Source organism: Diabrotica virgifera, chromosome 4 (genome assembly GCF_917563875.1).
Source record: "Diabrotica virgifera virgifera chromosome 4, PGI_DIABVI_V3a".
NCBI classification, from domain to species: domain Eukaryota; kingdom Metazoa; phylum Arthropoda; class Insecta; order Coleoptera; family Chrysomelidae; genus Diabrotica; species Diabrotica virgifera.
This window is the reverse complement of record NC_065446.1, coordinates 225,814,637-225,838,219: the sequence shown is the minus strand read 5'-3', so window position 1 is coordinate 225,838,219 and position 23,583 is coordinate 225,814,637. Positions and strand designations below refer to the sequence as shown.

Here is a 23,583-nt window from a genome sequence, read left to right as displayed (position 1 = left end):
AAACGAACACAATGTCCGTCGTAATTTTCCAAATCTATCTTTGTCATACAACGCACTCAGTCGAATAGAATATTGTCAGTCAGACACTGACAATCAGTGACAATTTTAAATAATTATTTGACATTAATCCATAGAGTTATATATTAGCATAGAGAGAGTGTCATTCAGAGCGAAGTGACGACACCATCTTTTTTATTTGGATTAGTGCTGTTTCACTCTTACGCATAGTAAAGCTGCTACAGTTGTCCTCCTCTTCCGTGCCTATATTCACACTGAATGTCATCATATATTTTCGATACAATGTGTTAGAAAGAGATGCAGCAAACCAGTCCATGAGATCTTGTCGTCAGGAAGCGCGGAAGGTAGGCTCCCTCTATGTTAATATATACCTCTATGCATTAATCGGGAATATTTTGAATTGTTAATTAAATAACATTGATATATAGTGTATTTGATAAATAATTGATTTAAAAGGTGAACTTTATAAAAAGTTATTTATTGTGTATTATTTATGGAAGATAGAAGCAGAGAATACATCAAGATATATTCTGTGATCCAAGTATTTTGTTGTTAAAGATGTTCAAAATTGTAAGCGTTCCATTTATTAAAAAAGTTTCCGTTAAAAGTTATTTGGTTTATTAAAAAATCACTTTAACACTTTTCCTCTTTTCTCGATTGAGTATTAGTTTTTGTTGTAGGTACATATAAATTATTACAATCACTGAATACATAGCTAGTGAAAAAATTATCACATTTATTAACTGAATTAATAATTTGCAATTACACAAAAAATAACAGTTATCCAAGAACATTCAAAATCCATCTCTTTAAGCTAGTTATGATATTGTCAAGTAGAATGACATTCTAGTAATATGTACATATCCATACCAGTGTGAATTTTACTACACGTAATTTGCCATGTAAAGACAGAAAAGGTAGGGATAGCCGTAAAATATTTGCGAATTATGTACCCATAGCCTTAAGTTGCTTTTTTTAGTTTTTGAACTCGTGCATTTGCCGGCTCCCAGCTCCCCCTTCACTTACCACGACTAGTCACCAATTGAACTACATTTTTAAAAATTTGTGTAAAATACCAGCTTTTCTAATATGTAAAATGACTTTTTCTACGGACAATATTTTTAAAGTTATTCTAAATGTTTTTAAACTACACAATTTCACAAATTTGGCATTAGGATTTTTGACTATATTAGATAATTTTTTTATCGTTTTTTAGTACATTTTGATAGTATCAGTTTTCTACTTTCATTTGGCATACGGAGAATTGCCCTATCTTCATTATTTTCTGTCATATGTTATTGCAAAATAAAGGTCTCTGGGATAAACAATTAGAATAACTCTTAAACTAATTAAGGCTATGGGTACATAATTCGCAAATATTTTACATGTATCCCTACTTTTTCTGTCTTTACACGGCAAATTACGTGTAGTAAAATTCACACTGGTATGGATATGTAAACATTACTAGAATGTCATTCTACTTGAAAATGTCATCATTAATTTAAAGAGATGGCTTTTGAATGTTCTTGGATAACTGTTATTTTTATAATTGCAAATTATTAATTCAGTTAATAATAAATGCGATAATTTTTTCACTAACTATGTATTCAGTGATTTTAATAATTTATTTGTACAACAAAAACTAATACTCAATCGAGAAAAGAGGAAAAGTGTTAAAGTAATTTTTCAATAATATATTGTTATGGAACGCTTACAATTTTGAACATCTTTAACAACAAAATATTTGGATCACAGAATATATTATCCTGATGTATTCTCTGCTTGGATATTGAACAAATAATACACAATAAATAACTTTTTATTAAGTTCACGTCTTAAATCAATTATTTATCAAATAAACTATATATCAATAATATTTAATCAATAACTTAAAATATTCCCGATGCAATGTCAAATATTTAAAATTGTCACTGATTGTCAGTGTCTGACTGACAATATATGCTGACAATATTATATTCGGCTGAGTGCGTTGTAAGACAAAGATAGATTTGGAAAATATTACCACGGCATTGTGTTAATTTTTTTCGAATCCTGAAAAAACCAATAAATATTTTTGAAAAATTTAAACGCAGAATGAAAGATTAAATTATTACCGAGGGCCGAAAGTCCCTTAGAATAAATAAAAGGTTTACTTTGAATGAGATATTTGAAATTAAAAATCACACTAAATTTTCGCTTAGTTTTTCACCCCTGTAACTTATTAAAATAAACATTATAGAAGTTCTCAGGGACTTTCGGCCCTCGCTAATAACGTAATCTTTCATTCTGCGTTTAAATTTTTCAAAAATACTTATTAGTTTTCTCAGGATTCGAAAAAAATGAATCCCCATTTGAATAGCATTGCAGCCGAAAATACGTACCGATCCTCTTAATGGATCGGTCTCAAATTTTGAGGGTTCGTTAAGTACCTCAATACCCAACTTTGGGTGAAACACTAAAGTTCTAAGGTAGTTTTAGTAAAAGTTATAAACAAATAACGATTTTCACTTATTTTGCAGTTTGCGTAGCAACAAATTAACTTTTTAACTGTTAAAAATCGGCATTTTGAAGGTTTTTTAATGTTCTAAAAAATTAAATTTTGTAATTTTATGTCAACTATTTAGCTTTTGAATGGGGTGCAAAAAAATCGAAAAAATCGCGATTTTTGCACTTAATTGTTAATAATTAAAAACGGACGCGAACTCTAGGCAGGAAACTGGTAGGTTTTCATCCTATAGGTATACAATAACTAAAAAAGTAGTCAGCTACCTGGATCTTTGAGCTTTGAGTGTCCCGAACATGGTCTATTTCTAGCTTATTACCCTGGAGTATTAGAGCTTTCAATATTAATGAAGATATTTCAAGATTTCTTGTTTTCTTGACAAGAAATCTTGGTATTGACATACAATTTCTTGTCTTGTCTTGAAATCTAAAATTACTTCTTGTCTTGATCTTGTCTTGAAATTTTCAAGAACTTGGCGACCCCTAATATTTTGCAAATTATTTCCGTTATTTCTTTCTCTTTAACTATTAATTTCATGGGAAGCTGAAGTGAATATCTATAACGATTAAAGTAAACTCTATACACAAGGCTTAGCCAAGCCATTGGGAGATGCTAGGAATCTATTCCACTAATGCATCATCAGTTTACCCATCTAAACCGCTATTATTTTGTACTCTGCACCGAGTATAGTGTGAAACAAAATAAAAATAGATGGAAATTTTCGACGAAAATAGCGTAACATTCCTATCAATCTTTCTAATTGACTTTCCATTTTTAATATCAGGATTAATATCCACTGCGTCACGACTAGAGTTTGATACGGATACTCCACGTGTATGTCCTTATCGCTAAGCTGTTAATTACTTTTATCGCTAAAATGAAAAACTGGTTGTTTACCAGTCATCGACATCCTGTATCGTCGCGTCGCCCCCGCTAGCGAAATTATTCCGATTCGATTTTTTTGCACAAACTTAATTAAAATGAGGTCCTTATAACATATCCACTGGGTGCCGGGCGGTGCCGTGGTCGAAAAATTGTTTAAACAATTTTTTATAAACAAATTCACAAAAATAATTTTTTCTTTTCGAACAATATTTTTTTAGATAATTTGGGTCATTCTGAGCCAAAAAGGTCTCTTGTAATTTTTCTCTAAAATTGATTGTTGTCGAATTATATGCGATTAAAAATTTGAAAAATTGTTTAAACAATTTTTTCGACCACGGCACCGCCCGGCACCCTGTGGATAAGGACCTCTTTTTGAGTAAGTTTGTGCAAAAAAATCGAATCGGAATAATTTCACTAACGGGGGCGGCGAGACATCCTGGACTATAGCGCTAATTGTTAATAATTAAAAATAACAGCTTTGTAATAAAATAATGACAAACATCTCTTCAGGACGTTGAAGAAGGGGTTTGAAACTTGATTTGGTCACTTTTTGAATTTCATAATAATAATTTTTAATCGAGTTAAGCCTTGAAATTGGCCATTTTCAAAATGAAAAGTGACGTTTTTTGCTCAGAATGTCCCAAATTATCTAAAAAAAAATGTTCGAAATGAAAAAATTATTTTTGGGAATTTGTTTAAAAAACATTGTTTAAACAATTTTTCGACCACGGCACCGCCCGGCACCCTGTTGATATGTTATATGGACCTCTTTTTGAGTAAGTTTGTGCAAAAAAATCGATTCAGAATATTTTCGCTAACAGGGGCGACGATAAAGGCCGGTCTAAATTTACTGCTAGACCAACGAATTGGTACGGACGCACGGGTAAAGAACCCTGGACTCAACTGTATTTAAAAACAATAGGTTTGTTCTAGTAAACAGTCAAACTAGTCACAGACCGTCAGCAAACAGTTGGTGAGTGAGAGAACATAATACAAGAAGCGAAAGCACCTGTCGGCTCCTTTGATATTCAGGTCGGACAGAATAGTCCAGGGTAATAAGGTTTTTTCCATGACACTCGAGCAGCCAGGGTACTGAAGCGTTTTTTCGACAGGTAATACCTATGAGAACAAATTGTGACTATTTCCTGCGTAGGATCTGGCGGCCATTTTTATTTATAAACAATTTAATGTCGAAAAACGGCGTTTTTTCCGATTTTTTTCAAATCAATGGAGAACAGTGCACCTTCTGGTTACATTAGAACAAAAATCTTCGAGAGCATAGAAATACCTTTAAAATGACGTATTACAAAGGTTGATACACTTATTTATTGTTAATATAATTGAGAAAAAAGGTCTAAATTTCAAAAAAATTAATTTTGCAATAACTATTGGAAAAATTAGTGTACAACTTTGAAATTTTTGTCAAATGAGGGTTAATTAGTGCTTAACACGTGACAAAAATTTCAAAGCGATTCATTTAATTTTTTATATTTTATTCAAATTGTTTATCCCAGAGAGCTTTTTTTTGCAATAACATAAGTCAGAAAGACAGAATGTTAGAACCACTCTGCAAGTGTCAAATGTAAGAGCATAAGCTAAACTTTCAAACCTGTTTAAAAAATGTTAATAAAGAGTGCATTTATTAGTAATAAATAATTATGAAAAAGTCTCGTTAATTTTTCCTTATAAACAATTTGAATAACTTTCTTGTTATGGCCGGTACAAACATTTTTTTTTGTACATTCTAAAAGATGGCATTTTTATACGAACTTTGGAAAAAATAAGTTAGCCTAGGTCAATTAGGGCCAAAGTTAGCAACATTTTTTTAAAAATCCACAGCTAATTTGTTTATGATAAATAAGAATCGAAAATAGGGCTCTTCCACTTTTAAAGACACGAAGTATTCAGAAAAATTTTTGGATTTATTTGCTCTTTAAGGGAGTCGTCAATAAAGCTTCAAAAATAAAGTAGAAGCATAAAATCCGTGCGACTAAAATTGAATTATCAACTTCAAAATTCTACAATTTTTTGTAACTTGGGAACCAACCAATGGATTTTAATGTTTTTTTTTAATTTGTATGTACTTTTAGCGTACTTTACAAATATGGAGTCTGTTGATTTATAAATTATTTAATAAACAATTTAATTTGTTTAAAAAAATTTTTTTCAAAAAAATTTTTTTACCGTATTTTAGGTGAACAACTACAATGTTATGTATGTAATAATTGATAAAAAATTGTAATAAATATATTATTACTACACTCACCGGCACAAAATTCGGCCACCCAAAATTGTTGATTAAGTTTAATAGTTTATAACTTTATTATTTGTGCTCCGATTTTTAAGATTCTTGCACCAATTTGTAGATACATATATTAATATCGTTTCGTATTTTTCCGGTAACAAAAAAAATTTGCTTGCGTGCCATTATACAGGGGTGAATGGAAGCGTTGTATTTTCTACTAACTTTAAAAAATTCTGTGGAAAAACGGAAAGGCTCGTTTTGTGTCATAGTCCTATCATATTATCCCAGAGACATCACTAAAATTTTGTTTTTTGAATTATCCGAATATCTCTTTTGTGTAAGAGCTGTATCATTTTTTGTAAGTAAAACACTGATTGACTCATAAAATAGTGGTTGGATTGATAAGATTAGAATGGTCCGCATGCAGCCCAGATCTCAATCTTGTTAAGCATTTACGGGATGAATTAAAAAGAGCTATTCGCCGTTATCCCAGGCCTCCAGAAAATTTGGTACAGTTATGGCCTTGGTAGAGGAATATCGGACTATTCCCCAGGTAATATTATTTTTTATTCATATAAATATAAAATCTAAGACATAAAAATGATTTGATAAACAATGAATCACAAAATTCAAATTACTGCAATTGTAAGCAAACTTATAGAGTAAAAGTCACACTTTTATAGAAATTTTTCTTTTATTATATAATAATATATACAGAGAGGGGCTAAATTATGGAATAAATTCATTTTCTCTAAAATCGACGACTTTGATGAAAAATCCCGAAACAGGTCGATTTTTATTTTTAAATTACAATTTTTTTGGCATATATTTTATACTAGTGTCGTCATCCATCTGAGCCTGATGACGTAATCGATGATTTTTTTAAATGGGAATAGGGGTCATGTGGCACCTCATTTGAAAGGGTGTTCAATTGTCTATTCAGTAATACAAACAATTATATCCTTATTTATACAGGCTGACCAAAATAATAATTTTTGAATTAAATTAATTTACGCAAAAAGAAGAATGTATGTAATTTATTTAACTCAAAATACATTGTACTGCTGCCAGTAAATAAAAAAAATTATTTCACAAATAAACATTTCTTTTCGCTTAAATTAAATCACAGACAACCTCTTTGCAGTTTTAACATTTAATTTGAGCGAAAATCAATGTTTATTTGCCAAATAAACATTTTTTTCAATTTTCTGTCAGCGATAGAAAGTATTTTGAGATAAATAAACTGTATACATTCTTCTTTTTTCGTTAATTAATTTAATTCAAAAATTATTTTTTGGCTACCCTGTATAAATAATGATATTAATGTTTATATTACTGAATAGAGAATTGAACACCCTTTCAAATGGGGTGTCACGCGACCCCTATTCCTACTTAAAAAAATCATAGATTACGACATCACGCTCTGGTGGATGACGTCACTAATATGAAATATATGCCAAAACATTGTAATTTAAAAATAAAAATCGACCTGTTTCGGGATTTCTCCACAATCCTCCATTTTAGAGAAAATTAATTTTTTCCATAATTTAGCCCCTCCCAGTATATATTATATATATTCATAACAATTTTTTATCAATTATTATATACATAACATTACTTGGTAGTTGTGCACCTAAAACACGGTAAAAAATTAAATAAATTGTTTTTTTTTTGTTTAAATAAATTAAATTGGTTATTATAATTTATGAATCAACTGACTCCATACTTGTAAAGTACGCTAAAAGTACATACAAATTAAAAAAACATTAAAATCCATTGGTTGGTTCCCAAGATACAAAAAACTGTAGGATTTTGAAGTTAATATTTCAATTTTAGGTCGCATGGATTTACATACTTCATTTCTAAAGGTTTATTGACGACTTCCTTGAAAAGCAAATAGAGCCAAAATTTTTTATGAATACTTCGTGTCTTTAAAAGTGAAAAAGCGCTATTTTCGATCCTTATTTATTATAAACAAATTAGCTGTAAATTTAAAAAAAAATGTTGCTAACTTTGGCCCTAATTGACCTAGGCTAAATTATTTTTTTTTAAAGTTCGTGTACAAATACCATCTTGTAGAATATGTAAAAAAATGTTTGTGCCGGTCATAACAAAAAAGCTATTCAATTTGTTTATAAGGAAAAATTGACGAGACTTTTGCATAATTATTTATTACTAATAAATGCACTTTTTATTAACTTTTTTAAACAAGTTTGAAAGTTTAGCTTATGATCTTTTATTTGACACCTGCAGAATGGTTCTAACATTCTGTTTTTCTGACTTATTTTATTGCAAAAAAAAGCTCTCTGGGATAAACAATTTGAATAAAATATAAACAGTTGAATAAATCGCTTCGAAATTTTTGTCACATATTACGCACTACAGAACCCTCATTTGACAAAAATTTCAAAGCTGTACACTAATTTTTACAATAGTTATTGCAAAATTAATTTTTTTGCAATTTAGACCTTTTTTCTCAATTATATTAACAATAAATAAGTATATCAATCTGTGTAATACGTCATTTTAAAGATTTTTCCATGCTCACGAGGATGTTTGTACTCGGAATGGGACGTTTCGGCGTCGCCGTTTCGGCGTGGCCATTTCGGCGTGGCCGTTTGGGCGTAGAGCCGTTTCGGCGTAGGCCGTTTCGGCGTAGGCCGTTTCGGCGTCGGCCATTTCGGCGTCAGAAATTTTATTTTAGTTGACTAAATACCTACATTGAGGTTTATTGGTCAGGCAATTTTTTGGAAAAAAATCTTTTAATATAGTTATTTAAATACATTGGAGTTCATTGGTCACACAATTTTAACATTAATGGTCAAGTAGAAAAATAAACTAAATATATTTCTTTTATAAATATTTTGTTATATTTTATTCTGCAAATACCTATATTGGATTTTTTATTAATGCATATTAATAATAATTGCTGTTCTCTTAATTGTCCCAGAGCTAATTAGATGATAACTGACATTTTTCAACTTTAATTAGACATACATTATATGGTATATAGACGGAGAATTTTAATATTGTTAAAATATCTTTTTTAAGCAAAAATATTTGCAGAATGTATATTTTTATAACCCTACATGGGGATGGCCCGTTTCGGCGCCGGCGATTCGGCGCCAGCGATTCGGCGTCGGCGTTTCGGCGCCTGCCGGTTCGGCGCCCGCCGATTCGGCGCCCGCCGATTCGGCGCCGGCTGATTCGGCGACAGATACTTTGGCAAAGTGAGAGAGAAAAAAAATAGTTGTTAATGTATGATAGTCTGAAATTTTCTTTAACAAAAAATGTAGAGTCAGGAGAACAATTTTCGACATTTTAATTTTAGAAGATGTAAAATAATACCCGAAAGTTAGGTTTGGACCGAAGGGTTAGGTCTTCCTCCTTTGAAAATTGTACTGTATAATATATAATATATATAATATATTAATTTTTTAATTAATTATGTGCAATTAAATAGCTTACATTTACAAAAGTTGGAAAAAATAACATTTAATATATTTTTTTAGTGTGGTATAGATATAAATCAAGAGCCTCTTAAATTTCTAAAAAAGTAACGTAGGTATAATCTAATGTCTTACTAATAGACTCCAATGTAGGTATTTAGTCAACTAAAATAAAATCTCTGACGCCGAAATGGCCGACGCCGAAACGGCCTACGCCGAAACGGCTCTACGCCCAAACGGCCACGCCGAAATGGCCACGCCGAAACGGCGACGCCGAAATGTCCTAGACCCGTTTGTACTAATGTAACCACAAGGTACACTGTTTTCCATTGATTTGAGAAAAAACGGAAAAAATGCCGTTTTTCGGTATTAAATTGTTTATAAATAAAAATGGCCGCTAGATCCTACGCAGGAAATAGTTACAATTTGTTCTCATAGGTATTACCTGTCGAAAAAACGCTTCAGTACCCTGGCTGCTCGAGTGTCACGAACAGGGTATATTTTTGCCTTATTACCCTGGCCTAGAAATGTCGGCCGGAGAATGGTAGGGGTAATACTTCACACTACACTAAGAAAAGTAATGAGGAATTCGTTCAAAACTGTAGGAAATTTGAGTTACACTGAGAAACAAAGTAATAATTAAAACTATAGTGTTTTTAAGTTGATCTATTAATATGAATTGTATTTTTTTCTGTAAAATTTAATATAACACATATCAATTTTGTACTGATAAGTAAAAAGGTTTTAAGTTAAAAAAATCGATTTTGACTAAGTTTTGTAAACTTATGTAAACGTGATGGATTTTTAATGCTTAGTTAAATTTAATAGTTAATTTCAAAATAGAGATTAAAATTTCTATCGCATTACTTTTTTTCGTACTAAAAAACTTGAAAAATAGATATTTTTGACCCAAGACCTTTTTACTTAGTACAGAATTATACTTTCAAATTTTCTATTAACTTTGTCTTAGATTGATAATTTTTTTTTGTTTCCTTTTGAGAAATTTCTTTAAATGTCTATTGACCTCCAACACCACCATATTCTCGCTGCGCGAGGAAACTCTGCGGCTGAGGTTAGAATGACTTTTTTCACCTTCGATTTCTTTCTGTACATCTGAGGTTTCTGTAAACTCTGGTTGTACTGTACCAAATTCAACTCGCCTGGATATATAACAATTATCCCATCACATCTAGCATCTAATACTTGGGAATTAATCTATCAGCTGACAACAATATCGAAGAAGAGGTAAAAAAAAACAAATAATTAAAGCCAGTAGAACGGCCGATGCCTAAACGGCACAATTTAGAAAAACAAACACGTAAGAGTGCAAACAAAGGCCCGAATATATAAGTCAGTTATTAGGCCAGTTATGACTTATACGGCCGAAACAAGACCAGATACAAGCAAAACACAAAAACATCTGGAGACCAACCAAATGAAGATATTAAGAAGCATTGCTGGACGTTTTGCAATTGTTGCAAGCATTGTTTTTATGCTTTATTAAAAATGAATAAATAATTTTAATAGATAGGTACGTATATGGAATCACATAAATGTTTGAAAATGAATGAAAATGATAATCACATAAATGTTTAAAAAGAACTTTCTCTCATTGCCCTACCCCTACGATCGATTGATTACCTGCTACGATTTCTCGGTACTGAAAAGAGAATTATTTGTTTACGATCTAGTGGGGCATCCCAGTACGAACCACACAAGAAAATCCACCTTTGCGTGGAGCCATCACAATGAGAGTTTATTTTAACAATAGATATGTTTAATAGTATTATCCTTTTTTCTACAATTAGAAAAGATTAAACAACACAATAATTTTACAAATACATTCACATTATTTGTTAGGTTCAACCACTCAACAAACAGCTGTTAGAGGTTAGGTTGAGAAATAAGAAATAATACATGAAACATGGCGGATCGTACATGCGCAAAGAAATTTGGATCGTGAAATAGTCGATGCTTTCGCTTCTTGTTGGATGGAGTATTCTTTGATAATACAGTCACCAGTGATCGGAATGGGACGTTTCGGCGTCGCCGTTTCGGCGTGGCCATTTCGGCGTGGCCGTTTGGGCGTAGAGCCGTTTCGGCGTAGGCCGTTTCGGCGTAGGCCGTTTCGGCGTCGGCCATTTCGGCGTCAGAAATTTTATTTTAGTTGACTAAATACCTACATTGAGGTTTATTGGTCAGGCAATTTTTTGGAAAAAAATCTTTTAATATAGTTATTTAAATACATTGGAGTTCATTGGTCACACAATTTTAACATTAATGGTCAAGTAGAAAAATAAACTAAATATATTTCTTTTATAAACATTTTGTTATATTTTATTCTGCAAATACCTATATTGGATTTTTTATTAATGCATATTAATAATAATTGCTGTTCTCTTAATTGTCCCAGAGCTAATTAGATGATAACTGACATTTTTCAACTTTAATTAGACATACATTATATGGTATATAGACGGAGAATTTTAATATTGTTAAAATATCTTTTTTAAGCAAAAATATTTGCAGAATGTATATTTTTATAACCCTACATGGGGATGGCCCGTTTCGGCGCCGGCGATTCGGCGCCAGCGATTCGGCGTCGGCGTTTCGGCGCCTGCCGGTTCGGCGCCTGCCGGTTCGGCGCCCGCCGATTCGGCGCCCGCCGATTCGGCGCCGGCTGATTCGGCGACAGATACTTTGGCAAAGTGAGAGAGAAAAAAAATAGTTGTTAATGTATGATAGTCTGAAATTTTCTTTAACAAAAAATGTAGAGTCAGGAGAACAATTTTCGACATTTTAATTTTAGAAGATGTAAAATAATACCCGAAAGTTAGGTTTGGACCGAAGGGTTAGGTCTTCCTCCTTTGAAAATTGTACTGTATAATATATAATATATATAATATATTAATTTTTTAATTAATTATGTGCAATTAAATAGCTTACATTTACAAAAGTTGGAAAAAATAACATTTAATATATTTTTTTAGTGTGGTATAGATATAAATCAAGAGCCTCTTAAATTTCTAAAAAAGTAACGTAGGTATAATCTAATGTCTTACTAATAGACTCCAATGTAGGTATTTAGTCAACTAAAATAAAATCTCTGACGCCGAAATGGCCGACGCCGAAACGGCCTACGCCGAAATGGCTCTACGCCCAAACGGCCACGCCGAAATGGCCACGCCGAAACGGCGACGCCAAAATGTCCTAGACCCACCAGTGATATCCCCTCTACTCGGGCTGGTCCACTATTCGCTGATGGTTTCAAACCGTTTGAAACTGATGCTAGAACAAACCTATTATGATGTATTGAAAACCTTTTTAAATAAAAAGTACATAGGTAGGTAACGTTTACAAAAATGATACGCCATTTCTTCAAACTTAAAACCACAGTAAGTCAATAATTTTAAATGGAGCACCCGGTATTTTATAATTTTAATAATAAAAAAAGAAATCAGTTGTATTTCTAACGGTATTAAGAATCTCTATACCTAGAATTATTACTTTTGGAAATAATTGTGATTTAATGTTAAAGGTCAGATATTTATTGTTTTATTTTAGCAGGTCGGGTATGAAGACGTCGTAATAATTATTGTCATTATTTCGGGTTATTGACACTTTCATAGAGTGTTGTTGTTTATTTGGGTTTATATGACTGCGGACACTAAATCCATTCGCCATTTCATAAAGTGATAGAAATGGCTCGTTTAGAATTAAGGGGTTACATAGGTCTTGCGGGTAAAAAAGTGACTTTAATAAAAATTATATCTCGAAAACTAAAATTTATTTTTATTTACTAAAAAGGGGTAGTTCCCTGGATTGGCTGTATACCTTATAGTTAAACAAACTGGAACATGAAGTAAAAACCACTTCTATGTAAAAGGTATATTTACTAAAAATTTTTTTTATAATCCCAATGGATTCAATAAAATGAGTTCATCAGAACGTTTTCAAACCTATCGGTCCATCATCAGTGATCTAAAATCAAATAAGTAATCCCACTATTAAAATTAAAAAGATGGTTGAAATTGTGAAAGTTAAAAAATGTGGTTATGATTACTTACTTGAATACTTGCAAAATAGCCCCAGAACCAAACAATGGTTGTGATTATAAATAAATCTACATTATGTTGAAATAAATTTGACAGAAGTCAATGTCACATCAAGCATTTCCTTACATAGGTTTGACACTTAGTAGTCATCGTTGACCGAAGATGGTTGATTGGGTCCTCGGGTAGAGTTTCACCATGTTCCCAGAGGTTTAATCCTTTAACATCGGCGTTTAGCCATTTTAAATTTATTTCAACATAATGTAGATTTATTTATAATCACAACCATTGTTTGGTTCTGGGGCTATTTTGCAAGTATTCAAGTAAGTAATCATAACCACATTTTTTAACTTTCACAATTTCAACCATCTTTTTAATTTTAATAGTGGGATTACTTATTTGATTTTAGATCACTGATGATGGACCGATAGGTTTGAAAACGTTCTGATGAACTCATTTTATTGAATCCATTGGGATTATAAAAAAATTTTTAGTAAATATACCTTTTACATAGAAGTGGTTTTTACTTCATGTTCCAGTTTGTTTATTTTTATTTGTAATTGGAACATGTAAAGGTATAGTACTTAAGGTACTCTCAAAAAAATTTTCAGGGCAGCATAACTTTAGTCCAGTCTCATCTGAAATCAAAAAATCAAAAAGTTTCTTGTAGTTTATACCTCTGGCTAGTGAATGAACGAAGACATTTTTATTAGGTGAAGTTGTTTTTGCTTTATAAAAAAACTAATTTAAAAATGGTCATTTTTGAAAAAATGAGAAAAATTGGGGTCGAAAGTGTGTTTAAACTTATGTAAAATCTTCAAATTTCATTTTTTTTTTAAATTCCTTCGTTCATTCACTAGCCAGAGGTATAAACTACAAGAAACATTTTGATTTTTTGATTTCAAATGAGACTGGACTTAGTTATGCTGCCCACCGCAAAAAGGGCTGTTGTCGAAAAATTGCAGTCAACTCTACAAAAATGAATATTTTGGCTGAAAATTTTTTTGAGAGTACTTTAAGTACTATACGTTTACATGTTCCCATTATAAATAAACATAATTTTTAGTTTTCGAGATATAATTTTTTTAAAAAGTCACTTTTTTTACCCGCAAGACCTATGTAACCCCTTAAGGATGAAGATTACGAAAATTTATTTTGACATTTATTACTAGATAGTTATTAACACGTGACAGTAATTACTAGAACGTGTGTTGTATTCATTACAAGATATCTAACTCGTGACACAGTGAAGAGATTTCTTAAAAATCAACACATTTTTGTTGTTTTTAATAAGTTAACAAGTAGTCCAGGAACCGAAGCTTTTCACCTTGCAATTTTTACAGAATGGATCGATTTGCTTGAAAATTTGAGAATAAGTAGTGGATAGTCCAAGGATCAAAATCTATATGACGCTGAAAGGCGCTTTTAGCATGGGGTGGTTGCCACCTCATCTTGGGGTGAAAATTTTTTATTATATTTTGACCGCAAAAGTTGATAAAAACATTCATTTTAAGCAAAAATGTTCTATAAACTTTTTGGATAAAATGAATATTTTTCGATTTATTCGCTATCGAAAGTGTTAGTTTTATATCGAAAAAATCAATGCTTTTCGATATTATATTCATTTACGATTCACTCAATTTTTACCGTAAAAATTTTTTTTCAAACCAAGTTCTTGGAATTAAATAACCTACAAATTTCATATTCAAACATTTTTTGTATCTCTGATGCTAATCTTTCTATTCTGAAGAAAATGGCATTTTTTACCAAACTACAAAAATATGCCAAGTGACTTGTCATACATTCAACATGTAAACAAGTCAAATCCACATCTCAGATGTTACCTGGGGCAGATTAGCTTAATATTTTAAACATCCATACTTTATGTAGCTTTTTAAACCAATGTTTCCTAGACGGACTTCTTTTACTGGGCTTTGACCCTAATATTTTTGTTAAATACTATCTTGGTGGTTAGCATGTACATTGCACGTAAGCACTGATGATGACTGGTAAACCAGTCGAAAACTAGTTATGTGATTTTAATGTGGCCCTTTTGAGGGTTTTTAAATATACCTTTTATACAGGATTTTACTGTTTTTTTTTGTATTACATGGTATACAGCCAACCACAGGAAAACTTTTTCCTTGTGAATTTTTAAACCAATTTAATCTAGTCGAAAGTAATTGATTACAGATTGGTTGCTGATCTAAACTTAAGTTTAGAAGACACTATTAAGAGTTGTAAGACTTTTAATTATTAAGGGTAAATGATAAACCGAGATGGAACTTGTATGAAAGATATAGGAATGAAAATAGTACGGGAAAAACAAGCCACGAAAGCACTCCATGGAGTGATATGGAAGAACACTCTAACTAAAGAAAACAAAAAAGGATTTTTCAGGGCATAGTGCTGAATATTACCCTACAAGAGCGGAAGAATGGCCAGTGACAACAATAATACGAAATAAAATACGAACAGTTGAATTGGAGTTTATGAGAAGGTGTCTAAAAATTACCAGGTAGGATAGAATAAGAACAGAGGAAATATGAAACAGAATAGAAGTAGAATGCTTAATTACAAAAAAGTTGTCGTAGTAAAAGTAGAGCCCTGAAATGGTACGGGCATGTACAAAGAATGCAGGAGCACAGGTGGCCGAAAAGATTACTGGACTGGACCCGCTGGGAGGAAGACCTGCTGTGAGATGGAAAACTCACATGAACATAGGAAATGCTATGATAGATAGAGACCTCAGAGATGGCGACTGGGAGAATAGAGTGCTATGGAAGACGAAAATGGCAACTCATAATGGGAAAAAAACCAAGAAGAAGCAAGTAATTCAGCGAACTAGTACGGCTTAATATAAATAATAAATTTAATAAAATACTTTGTTCTTAAAAAAATAATAATTTTTATTAAAATTATAATTATTCGTAACAAACAAACGATAATATTGAGTTATATTCGCGGTCGGACGGACAGACAACCTAGGTCAAATTTCTCACTTTTAGTGCCATCCTTGGATTACAAGCTTTCATTTGACACCTCATTTGTCATTCTACCTGGTATAATGACGGTGAAGTTGAGTTCACGGACAGACAGACAGACGGGCGTGGATAATTCAACGTTTTCACATTTATTCAAAATTAGTGACAACAATATTAATTCGTACTCGATTTTATTCGTAAGTGTATCTTTTATTGTGTTTTAAGTGTTTTAAGTGCATTTACAGCATGTACCAATATCTTATTCAATGTATCATTATGATCCAATATATCGATGTATAATTTTTTTACCGTCCCTGTTGGGACGTGATTTGGGAATTCCCCGCATGTAAAAGTCCTTACATGTTCGCTAAATTACTTTCAACTAGGCTAAATTGGTTCAGACTAGGCGCCGTACTAGTTTATCCTGAAGTGTGAGTATTATATCAGAATAAACTAGTTTGGCCTAGGTCAAACTAGTTTGGCCTGAATTGTGTGTATTTATATCAGGATAAACTAGTTTGCCTAGGCCATACTAGTTTATCCTAACGCGCTTAGGACAAACTAGTTTGCCAAACTAGTTTGTCCTGAGTCCTGAAATCGGGTTTGGCCGGTAACATATATATGACTATCTCTTAACATGACTATCTCTGAATATTTTTCTCAACATAAAAGATGTTTTCTAGATCTGCATATAAAAGTTTTCTCTTCTTTCGATATTCTTCCGAGCGCAATATTAATTTTTTTATTTGTTTCAGGTTTTGCAGGACTATTTGTAGTCTGCTCCAGTTTCGTGTTTATATCTGCAGTATTAAACATCCTCCAAATCGAAGTAGCGGACCTAAAAGATGCTCTGTTCTTTTTCTTGTTGCTAATAGATCTCTCAAAAGCTGTTAAATTGGCTCAATACGCTCTAACTGCCTCAAACCAAGAAGAAATAAGTAAAAACATAGCAATGGGAGTTGCTGTTTTAGGGCCTACCATAACGCTAGATACTATCGTAGAAACCTTAGTAATAGGAGTGGGAACTTTGTCAGGAGTTCAGCGTCTAGAAATGCTATCGTATTTTGCGTGTCTGTCAGTCATTGTGAATTATATAATTTTGTTAACTTTTTACCCAGCTTGTTTAGCTTTAATGTTAGATTTAAGCAAAGTAAGTGATTATTACAAACAAGAACAAGTTACCAGAATACTAGTGGACGAAAAAGATAAGTCCAATCCAGCTGCACAACGTGTTAAGATGATTATGTCTCTTGGACTCACCATAGTACATATTCATAGTAGGTGGTCAGTACCTCAAACGGAAAACCTAGCTATTGGTGGTAACAAAACTGTAACTCCTTGTAATGAATCTAGCTCATTGTACGGCTTTATACTTAAACAATTTGCTCTAAGCGCCGATCACATAGTGATACTGGTCGTGTTGGTAACTTTGATGACCAAATTTATTTATTTCGAAAGTAGAGAAGAGTTACAACCAGTTAATGAACTTATTGCTGATGTTTCCGATCGAAGGAAAAGCATAAAGAGACAAGAAAGAACATATTCTACCAGCGTGGAAGTCCAGACTGATGTACCAAATAAAGAAACTGTTCTGGAAAGATGTGATAGTACTGATTCAAATCCTAGAAACCTACAAGACTGTTTACAATTGCTTCGTGGTGACAAAGCTGATGAACTTTCCGATAACGAGATAATAATGTTAGTAGATACAAAACATATCCCTGCTTATACTTTAGAAAAAGCTGTTAAGAATCCCGAAAGAGGCGTTAAAATCCGTAGACGTATAATTCAGAATGTTCTGGAAAACAAAGACTCCTTTAACTATTTACCATTTAAAAGTTATGACTATACCAAAGTCCTAGGTGCTTGCTGCGAAAATGTTATGGGCTATGTTCCCGTACCTGTAGGAGTAGCGGGCCCCCTCGTTTTAGACAATAAATCGTATTATGTTCCAATGGCAACGACTGAAGGCTGTCTTGTAGCAAGTACAAATAGGGGTAAGTTTTTTTATCATTATTAATATTTATTATCACTCATATAAGAAACCAAAGCTGTATTTCAATATTTTCAATGGATAGTTGTAGTTCTTGTGGTGAACCTACCGTAGTGCGCCTACCCTTTTCAAAATTTATCTGGAACAAGCACTCGAGCTGTGGAAAAGAAAATTTAATGGCATGGGAATTCCTCTCAATGACGAGACAACATTATACACTTTATGTTTCGCTGATGACCAAATTCTGATTGCTCAGGATCATGACGACTTGAGTTACATGACGCGGAAGCTAATAGAAGAATATAACAAACGGTGCTTCGAAGTCAACATTAAGAAAACTGAAGCCATGTGTATTGGAGGGACATTACACGAGACGATGGCGTAGAAATTAAACACAGTGATGAATATAAGTACCTGGGCATGAAGATAATTTAAGATGGAACACTCGACGCTGCTATAAAAGACATAAACATACAGGATAGAAAATCTATATCCATGATGAACGGCAGTCTGTGGGACCAAACAATATCTAAAGCGAACAAACAGCTCATATACAATATTATACTTAAAAGTGTAATCACATATGGCAGTTAAATTTGGCCACTTAAACAAAGAACGGAGAAAATGTTACTAGTAACAGAAATGGACATAAAAACAAAACAGCTATGGTACGGCCATGTACAATGTACAGACAATGCCAGATAACAGGATCCCTAAACACATGTTGGCGTGGACACCACAAGGAAGAAGGAGAAGAGGAAGGCTGAGAAGAAGGTGAAGGGAGGGAATTGAAAAAGAACTAGATAAAAGAGAAATCCAACCAGGTCTTGGTTAAATAGAGAAGGATGGCGGTTAGGAATCGGAAGGCGACGGAGAACGCTGTAAACCGATAGTAATAGTAGTAGTTCTTGTGGTGTATGATATACCTTTTCTAATGCTGGTAGTTTCTTTAACAGTGTCCTCGATTTACGATACTGAATTAGTGAACACGAAGAACATGTGCTCCGCGTCACTGAACCCAAGACGGGACGGGCACTCTGAAGAGGTGTCATATTTGAATCAATAAAGTTATGTTCCAAAGCAGCTATGTCCTGAGAGCATCTGTGTCATTCGCCGTGTTTGCGGTGCAGCTAAACATTCATCTGTAGTAGAGGACAATTTCCCATTGTTGCGGAATCAATCCCAATGCAATTGCCATCGACGCATATTGTTTTGCCGTTCTTTTCTTCTAGGGTATTCCTTTGTTCAGATTGGTCTCCAATGCGCAGCATCCCGGTTATGACGTATATTGGGTATTATTCAGACACCGCATAATGCGCTGGCAACTCTCAAAGCGCTCAGACGATATACTGATACGACTTTCCTCCATGATGCCTGGTTTCCGAAGGTGTATTAGCCGTGATAAGGCTGCCCAGTGCCCATACTACTGAGGCTTTAGCACTGACATGCTCCCACTGCTGCTTGAAAGCGAGTATGGCAATCATCACTCTCAAGTACCAAAGGGATGGTTGTGATGTGACTTCATGTTTTACAATACTCAGCGTTACTGTTCACTGTTTTGTGCTTCGCTAGTTTTAAATTGACGATCACTTATGCTACGTCATCGGCATATACCGCGAGCCTAGCATTCTTTGGTAATTGTAGCATTAGTAACCCATCATATTTAATATTCCATAAGACAGAGCCTAGCACAGAGCCGTGAGGTACCCCTGCAGTGATTTTACACTCCTTCGCATCGGAATTTGGGCCATACTTCAAAAGTCGATCAGTGAAGTAGCTAATCGCTATCCTCTTTAGATTTGCTGGTGCCTTCATTTCGGTAAGAGCTCTCATAACAAAATCTCAGTTGGCGAAGTTAAAAACATTTTTGGCCAGCAGGCAGTACTTTCTCGTACCCCTCTTCCCTACCTCTCGTTCCCTGAAATTGTCTCACTTTATTGACGACAAGACTAATCGCATCTAGCGTTGAGTGTCCTTTTCGAAAACCATACTGATTTCTAATGAGCGGTACCAGACTGCTTCGATTCCTTGATGGATTATGCGTTCTAATATCTTGCCAGCTGTATCCAGCATATAGAGCGGATGATAAGATGATTAATGCAATGATTATTTCCCTTTTGGGAGAAGCACTAATCTTTGTTGCTTCCATATATGAGGGAAAGTACCCTCCTTGAGACATGTAGTGTAAACCTCCAGGACCATTGCCGGTGATTCTTTGAGGGCTTCTTCGCATCCTCAGTCAGTCGATCCAGAAAATTGGTAAACTAATTGAATAGAAGACTAGGTGCAGCTTAGCAACTTTAAAAGTGGATACCGTTTGCCTTTGTCACTACAAAACCTGCTTATGTGTTCTTAACCACGTTTTAAAAAGGTAACTTGCCACAGGCCAGATTACAGCTTTGGCGGTGCTATCTTTTTCTGCTTTTATAATGACAGTATTTATTTCGTTGCTAATCTTTCAAGATATATATGTATCAACGCTGTCAGCGCAAATAAGTCATATTACATCATATAAAAGGATATATTAGTGTTCTTAGTAAATGTATTATTTATTATAATTTTTGTGTCTTTGGATTTGTCTTCCTCGGGAATAAGATATTTTATAATAATAGTAAGTATATTTAAAGTATTTTTGTATAGTTCACTTGGTGTATTAAATTTGTCAGTATGTATGAGAAATCTTGTAACCTGTCAAAGCAAAAGGTATATAGCTCAGTGGTAGAGCGTGTGATCGGAGATCAAGAGGTCCCGGGTTCAAATCCCGGACGATTCATATTCTTTTTTTTTATTTTTGGTATCGTTTTAATAAAATTTTTTAAAAAGTGGTAGGTAAAGAAAGTTAGTTTAATATTTAAATAAAATACAAATAACCTGTTAAGTATATTAATTTCGTTGAAATCATAATAATAAAAGTATAACTTCTTACGTGCGTACAAAGTACACACACATTCTTCTTTTATTGAAAGATGAATTTGGATACTGAGCAGGTTGACATGCATTTTAATTTTAATGATTTAACCAACAATAAATATAAATAATGAGTATAAAAATAATATAAAATATCTGAATAACTAATATCCTAACCACAAAAAGTAGTCTCTCTCCTCAGTCGTTTCCTCATTGCTGTCAGTTAGTTGCTCATACGAGCAACTATCTCTTTCCATCGGCTTCTGTCCTGAGCTTCCTTCATGGATTCAGAGAATGTTTTTCCACTGGCTTTCTGTACTTGATCCGTCCATCGAGTAGGTGAGCGACCTCTACTTGTGCGCCCTTCAACGTTTCCCGAAATTATAATCTCTCAAGATTATCATCACTTCTTCTTGCAATATGACCGAAAAATTTTAAGGCGGTGAAGAGGCAAATAGACGAAAGTTGAGTCTGAATATTAAGCTCTTGGAGGATTGAGTAATTTGTTCTGTGTTCCGTCCATGAGATCCGAAGCATTCTTCTCCAGCACTACATTTCCAAGGCGTCAATCCTTTTTCTGTCGTCCGATTTCATTGTCCATGTTTCGGATCCGTAATTAAAAATTAAGGCACGTACTAATCTTATTTTGGTGTTCTTCGATAAGGAGCGATCTGTACAGATTTTCGATAATCGACTCATAGCGTTTTTGGCCATGCCTATTCTCCTACGTATTTCTGTTTCACAAGATCCTGTATTGTAGTCTATTGTAGACAAAATAAGAACACACGTGTTTCACAACACAGGAAACAAGATGATTGAAACACAGTTTTTACTTCATAAAATTTGTATTCTATAAATTATTTTTATCTTTCATCTCAAATGTCAAATTAGCGTTAACGTTATTACCGTCCCCTATTTCGACCTAAATAGCGGGACACGTTATTCGGTATTAGCGTAACATTCACTTTGCGCTTGCATACATGTCAAAATAGCGTATTCCGCTATTAGCGTGCGATAAAAATGCCTTTGCGATATCTCTCTATTATCAACTATCTATACTTTGTTTCACGTTAAGAATAGAACATTACGTCTACGGAGATCAGTGTTGCCAAACCTCTCGCGCACGGGTGGATACTAGATTGCCGATGTACGATTCAGTCTAGTCAGTACAGCGTGGTATCGGCGCCCTTCTACTCTCCGTAAGAAATACATGGGGCTATCTTCGCAATGTTCTATTCTTAACGTGAACCACTCTATAGTTATCAAGATTTTTGATCATTCTACAGTTGTATCCCAAAAATATCTTTATTTTGTGGTATATTTCGATTCAATTACAATATTCTCAATTTTTTGTAATCTAGATGTTTATTTATGTTATAGGATGTAGAGCTATTGAAAAAACTGGTATCAAAAGTAGACTAATAGCAGATGGTATGACAAGAGGTCCCGTTATTCGCTTTAGCTCAATTGTAACTGCTACTGAAGCATTCCACTGGACTAAAAAGGAAGCAAACTACGAAGCTTTACGAAGCTCGTTCAATTCAACTAGTCGTTTTGCAAGACTTCAAAAAATTTCTACACATATCGCTGGTCGTTACTTGTTTATTAGGTAAGTCTTGAATTCCTTTGTAAATCATTGTATTTTTCTCCTTTTCTCAATTTGTACTGTCTTTGAACGTCCCTTAGATCTAAAATACCTTGTGTCATCCAGTTGTCTTCAACTGTTTGTTTATGTTAACAGTAGCGACTAGAAACTATGGCTCTAACAGGGTTAATCTCCACTAAAACTTCACGCCATGCACTCCTTGTCGCATTTGTGTCTTTATACACATCCAAAGTTTTATCCCACAACACTGGTCTACTTTGTACCAGTGCAATTAAAAATTCCCCATCTATATTGTCTGCCATTATGTACGTGCCACTGGATTCACTGGTACTACACGACTAACTGTCGTTAAGTATGAAAGCACTAATTTATGCCCGTGGTTCACTGATAGCACGGCACGACACGACCGTCGTCCATTGTAGTGACATTGGACGACAGGCGAGGAGCAACGGCACGACAGTTAGTCGTGGTCGTCCTGTGTGAAAGGCTGCGTACATTGCTGTATTGGACTAATGGAATGTACGACTAACTGTCGTTACTAACTGTTTGTCGTGACGACCGAAGTCGTAAAGTACGAAATAGGACTAAGGCTGGTATGAGTAGAAGTCCTAACTGGAAGAAGATCACGTGGACGCCCTCGACTCCGATGGCGAGATAATATAGCAGGAGACCTGAAAGCTATGGAGGTGGAGAACTGGATGGAAATTACTCAATACAGAAGAGTGGAGGAAAGTTGTCGATTCGGCTAAAACCCACGAAGATGAAGGCTTGTATCGTCACGTGGCAGTAAGTAATCATAAACTCCCAATTATACTCAGATAAGGAGATACGTTATGGCGCGTCCGCATTGGTAAATTTTTCGTGCGTATTGAACTAATGGTTCGTGGCAAGAATTTGCGTCGCAAATTTTTACCAATGAGGACGCGGTGCTCACATCATTT

At 33.7% G+C, this 23,583-nt stretch overlaps 1 protein-coding gene across 1 annotated transcript in view; it reads left to right on the top strand.

The window, feature by feature from the left end:
- LOC114329359 (3-hydroxy-3-methylglutaryl-coenzyme A reductase) overlaps nucleotides 1-23,583 on the top strand; it is a 68,167-nt gene that overhangs the window by 33,898 nt on the left and 10,686 nt on the right. Inside the window, exons 2-3 of the mRNA XM_028278424.2 lie at nucleotides 16,892-18,133; nucleotides 22,417-22,645. Coding sequence (XP_028134225.1) covers nucleotides 16,892-18,133; nucleotides 22,417-22,645 — 1,471 coding nt within the window. The remainder of the gene's footprint in view (nucleotides 1-16,891; nucleotides 18,134-22,416; nucleotides 22,646-23,583) is intronic.